The sequence below is a fragment of the Asterias amurensis genome, chromosome 6 (assembly GCF_032118995.1).
Source record: "Asterias amurensis chromosome 6, ASM3211899v1".
NCBI classification, from domain to species: Eukaryota; Metazoa; Echinodermata; class Asteroidea; order Forcipulatida; family Asteriidae; genus Asterias; species Asterias amurensis.
In genome coordinates, this window is record NC_092653.1 from 17472259 (window position 1) to 17478001 (window position 5743).

General features: G+C 36.9%; 1 protein-coding gene across 1 annotated transcript; it reads right to left on the reverse strand.

Moving 5' to 3' along the window:
• Positions 1-568: 568 nt before the first annotated feature.
• LOC139937993 (transcription elongation factor SPT4-A-like) lies at positions 569-5178 on the reverse strand. The gene is made up of 4 exons (XM_071933315.1): positions 5049-5178; positions 3788-3894; positions 3197-3252; positions 569-2737 (listed from the first exon to the last, which is right to left on the reverse strand). Exons 1-4 carry the CDS (start codon positions 5109-5111, stop codon positions 2616-2618), a joined length of 348 nt encoding a protein of 115 aa, XP_071789416.1. The 5' UTR covers positions 5112-5178; the 3' UTR covers positions 569-2615.
• Positions 5179-5743: the final 565 nt, after the last annotated feature.

Here is a 5743-nt window from a genome sequence, read left to right on the forward strand (position 1 = left end):
AGTGATCTAAAAATAACCTCTACAGCAATCCTGACAGCAATACATCGCATCGCCCACTTTAGAGCAAGAAATAATTTCTTTAGAAATGAAAAAATATATATTAATTTGGGGTTAAAGATCGAAAGAAAAGTTTTTACCATATTGCATGGTTTCAAAGAAATGTTTTAGATTTGATCTATTTTGTGGGTGGATGGGATTTGGGTATTTCTACAGGACTTGAGCGGGATTTGAACCAATTATAATAACCAATAATCTCGTTCTACTCAATCCGAACTATCTGTAAAGGCCGTTTAAAAATTAATCCATGGAGCAACATGGATGGTTGATTGCATTTTATTTATTTATTTTTGTCCAACAGTTATTCAAAATAAACAAATCAGAGTCTTTTAAGAGCAGTCACTTGGGCTACTTAGTATAGTAATCCCAATACCACTTTCCATGACTAAATATTTCATAGAAATTACTTCATGAGTATAACACAGGGATAAAGACATACAACATTAAAATTGCTTATGGATCAATTGATTACAACCAAAGACAAATAACTCATTTCAAAAACTAAACTAAGTGTTTGGAAAAATGTTTATCATTTATTTTATTCAACTGACTTCAAGGATAGCACAAACTCACATTAATAGACTTTGAGGTTCCGTTTGTGTTACTTTTTGTTTTTATTACACACAGCAGGCCTAGAAGTCTGGAACTTCATATTCGAGGGCAAGGCCATTTTCATTTTGTAACGGGCACTTTCATTGGACAATCTGAAAGTCTATGGGAAACATTTGACTAGCCTACCAGGGGTGCGTTTACGCGGTCGTAACCAAAAAACTATTTCGGTCAATGGCCAGTGGTTAATCCATGGCAAGTTCAACCGAAACAGGTATTGGTTTCAACTGTCAAAACACACCCCAGGGGCAACATAAGCCTTGGCCTCTCATGTAATAGACCCTTCCCATGAAATATGTTAATTGCACATAGCGCGTGTGAACTAACATTTTGGTTGGCAAAATGAGGGAATATTGCGCTGTTTTGTACCTGGCTAATGGGTGGGTAATGCAGACGCGATTGTGTGTCTGGTTAGCGCACATCTCTATGGCGTTTGCCAACCAGTAGGGCCGATGTACGCATGCGTGAATGTTATTAGCATATTTCATGGGAAGGGTCCGTGCCACTGTGTAATTTAAATGGGTCTTATACAATGAGGCAAACACTATCCCATTATGACCTCTGTGTACATTTTGACACTCTAGGCTCTTTCAATCAATCAATCAAAAGTCATTTATTTAGAGCCAAAATAAAAAGCTTGCCCTAAAGGCTCCGAGGCACAGTTGAATTAAGCATACATTTAAGTAAGCCTGCTGGAACAAGTGAGAAGGGCACCATTTGAGGCTGCCCTCGATGAACTGTGCATGGACTTGATAACAAGAAGTCATACTTAAATTAAATGTAGGCAATGTCAATTTTATCTTATAATCGATGCTAAACACTATTACTGTTCAAGTAATTACATTATGTAATACATTAATAAAACATGGTTTGGAATGAAAGTCATTGTAAAAAAGGTTGCACAATGTGCTCCTCCAAAAAACCAACCAAACCTTTTGAAAACCAATGGCATGTTTTGCTAGACTCTTAAGGGCTGAGGACTGCACTGGTACACTGATCATAATTTACATGGAATCAAGCATACCACCAAACTGAGAGTCCGGATGCTGAGTCACCAATATGGTGTTGATGCTAGTACATGTAAATCTATCAAAGGGTTAGGGTAGCAATAACAATTAAATGCAGAAGTGATTCTGGTCCTAGCTCACACCAATGGTTTTGTATACATTGGGAGTTTAATTAAAGATTTTATTTGAAGTTATCGCCATTTGATAAAATGACATTCTTGCATGATACATGGTCATCAAACTTCAGATATTTACAACCATAACTATGGATCCTTTATAGATCAACAACATGTTAGATAATGTTTGTTTGTTTGTTTAGATGATCTTCCCATCAAACTTGGCAAACTACCCACAAGAGGATATAAACACCAAGCTGGCAACACCCAATCCTAGAAATATTTAGTTAACTACCAACTGTGAAAAACTTAAATATTTATCCCCCAGCAAACTTGAATCCTTGCTGCTGGATTAATAGTGGCTGTATTTCTTTGTAGTCCAATCACATTTGCAGAATAACTAATAGTATTGCCAGCTCTCAACAAAAACAATGCGAGTAATTATAGATGCTGTGTGCATATCTTACTAACATCTATTCTCAAGCAAGCTTGAACCCTCACTGCAGGTTGAGGGGCTAACAGGCATTCTGGACCCAAGTTTTGGAAGTTTGGCGAAAGGACGTTGAAATAAAACAAGGTATTTGGAATGTTTTCTGCTTGGTGTTTATTTTGGTTTTAAATGCCCCAATGTGCACTATGGATTTGTGTGTAAAAATTTGTGTGTATCGGCACATAGATTGTGTGTTATGGCTTGTGCATGAGGGAGAACCCTGCTACATTTGACCATACCCCACTCGCACTTGTAGGATAACTAAATAATATTAGACAAATAATACAAACAAACACGTTGAGACAGACACTTAAAAAAGTAAACTAATATTGTTCTTCATGATCTTGTACTGGTGTCTCTGGATCTGTAGGTAATTCCTCGACTCTTTAATTCTCTGATGACTGCATTCGGGAGTCGCCCTGTGACTGAGATGGCATAGCAACCTTTCTGATTTCGATCTGTGGTCATACAAACAAAAGGGCAATGGTTATGGCAAGAATTATGAGTTTATGCCTTTTAGCCCCCAAAGTTTAACTCTAAGAAACATTACTGTCAATTAAGTAACTCAAAATGTGTATTCTAATTACAGACTATTCTTCCTGCGTGGACATAACCGCTCCAGATTTTTGGTGATTCCACCTTTTAAAAATGAAACTATGAGACATAAAGCTCGCCTCATACTTCCTGTGAATGCGAATGCGATACGAATGTTGGCGTCACAAAGTTAAAATGATTGATTCGCAGGGGTTGAGTTGTGCTCACACATCGCATTTCGCATTCGACAGAATGGCTTAACACTCCTCCTTCACTAGGCTTAACACTACTCCGATTGTTAACCCCTTTTATAATTGAGGAGAAACATATCCCGTTTTAAAATTGAGGAATAACTTATCCAAGTTTCATTAAACAATTCTTACTTATTCTCTGCCATTTTCCAACCCAGCTGTCTTCAGGGCTTGTGAGGGCAATAATTCTGAAACAAAAAGACACAATTTGTAAAATTTGATGAGAGCTCCTTTGATAAAGTTTAATTTCACTAATATAGGAAACAGGAATGTAATGTATGATTTTGAAAGGGCAAGGGCACCAAGGCATTTTTACCTTGTGAAAGGGCACCCTATTAGGAAATTGTAAATTTCTACTGGTTATTTAAAGGGCACAAAGGCAATGACTTGGGGGCATTTAGGCAATCCGTTAAGTATCAGGCCCACCTGAGGAAACCATTATCAAACCTGATACTTCTCAAAGGTAATAGAGGCTAATGCCTCAATATCCCTAGGCATTGCATTGATGCCCCTTTGATTCCAAACAACTTTTTCCGATAAAGGTGCCATTAATCAAAACAACTAAAAACAACCCTGCCCTTACAAGAATGCAGGATCAGTCTGTAAAAAATTGTCGACTGACCCAACAGACTATAAATAGAAGTATGTGTTTTGAATTGCCCAATACTGTTTACACTCGCATTTGGCAAGGAGGACCAACCAAAGGTAGAACCCTGAACTTACCCATCAAATGATGTACTTGTGCAATCATATACAATATCTCTGTTGCCCTTCATTTGCAGGTACTCCTCACAGTTATCACAACCATCCAGTTCAAACTGGTCAAGTGTCTGTAGATAACGAAACAAAGAAAAGAAACAAGATTTTAATTGATAAGTAAAATAATTAGTCTTGAATAATTACTATAGAGAGACTGAAGAACAGGTTCTTGTAAAAGTGTTCAAGCATGTGTCAAGTGTTCAACTTCCATGTTGATTCAATCCAATGTCGGTCAGTTTGTTAGTACCCAAGTCACTTCGTACCACAAAGTAATTGTCTGAATGATGGGGCGGGCCTGCCGCCATTCAAACTGGGGTTTTAAGGGTGCATTCTGAATCAAAGACAGGCAGGACAAAAGACCTGCTAGTGTTATTGTTAATCAATGACAGCGTGCATGTTTTGGATTTGTTTGTAACTGCCAAATTAGGGTTTACTAATAAAACAAAAATTAAAAATAAAAACTGTGTGCAGTCTAGTTGCGAATAAGGTAAACCTCCTGCCGACGGCAGGAGGGTTACAATATCGCAACTATGTGCATTCCTACTAAAAAAAGCCGACAATGCCGACAACAAGTCCAGAGTGCTGACAAGTTCTAAATACCTCAAAAACAGCAAATAAACGAAAGACTTATTATTAGAACCATCCCCCATCATGGAGCTATAATTTAGAACTATATATGTGTGCTTTGTAACCTATTTTATATATATAACAAATAATATAAATAATAACAACGAAATGTCAGTCAATTAAATATTCTGCTTCGGGACTCACTTACTGAACGCATTCTCTCTTTCAGGACATTTGTAAACAAATGTTATTGTTAATGTTAGTCATTTTTTTTAGTGTTATTAATATTATGTTATGACAAAATTCTGTCGTACTTTATCGCAACTGACTAATATAAAGTCTTATTCTAATCTAACTAAACTAAGCCAAGACCGATATTTTATAATTAACATATTTAATTTCAAATATTGGCTTATTCAACTATAACTAGAGGTGATATATTCATTTAGGGTAACTACAACAGTCCTAGCATGCCTATTCTTTTAGTTAGAGTTTTATTAAATGTAAGGTCGAGTTGTCACGCCAGTCAAGTCATAATAAAATAAACACTTTTAACACTGAGGTCGAGTTGTCTCATCAACAATACGCGATAGCAAAAGTAGATTTACCATTAACCAAATACCAAATGTAAGTTTAACAATTAAATATACATAATTACCTTAACTAAAGAACAAACGAGACATGCCCGCAAGTTCCTCAGTTCTTTAGGTACAATCTCCATGACCAAACTCTGTTGAAATTGTTGACAAAAAAATGACAAGGTATCGCGGGCGAGAGAGCACAAATCCCATACGGTAATGTTAAATAGCGCCCTCTCTTGAACGGTGTTGCTCGTGTGTGACCGTGTCGTCTGCAACTAACCTTTTAAAATATAACTTGCGCCAATTGTGAAAGCCCCCACGCAAATAATTTTGGGGTTATAATATCATTTAGCTTGGTTTCCTTTAAAATGATAAACCCACTGTCACAGTACATTTGTAATCATACTGTATTAAAAAAACCAAAATGTTGTCTGCTGCTCAGGATTCAAACTGACTCTAGATTGGCAAAGGGCGTGGGTTCGAATCCCAACCAAGTGATATGCCTGTGGATTATTTTTTTCACAGGAATTGGGGGTCGGGGGGGGCGGGTCGAGTATACAGTGAATAAATCAATGTATGGGGAAATGCAAAAAGTATCTTTTTCCCATGTTGCAAACTGCCATTAAACCATGATTAAACTAAAGCTATACAGAGCAGCAAAAATGAAATTAATGTCCCTAAAATAATGAGTAAGCTGAACTAGGACTTCAACCCAGGAGAAAAACTATTCATGTAATGCCAACGTCAAAGGATTAATCTCCAAGAAAACCTT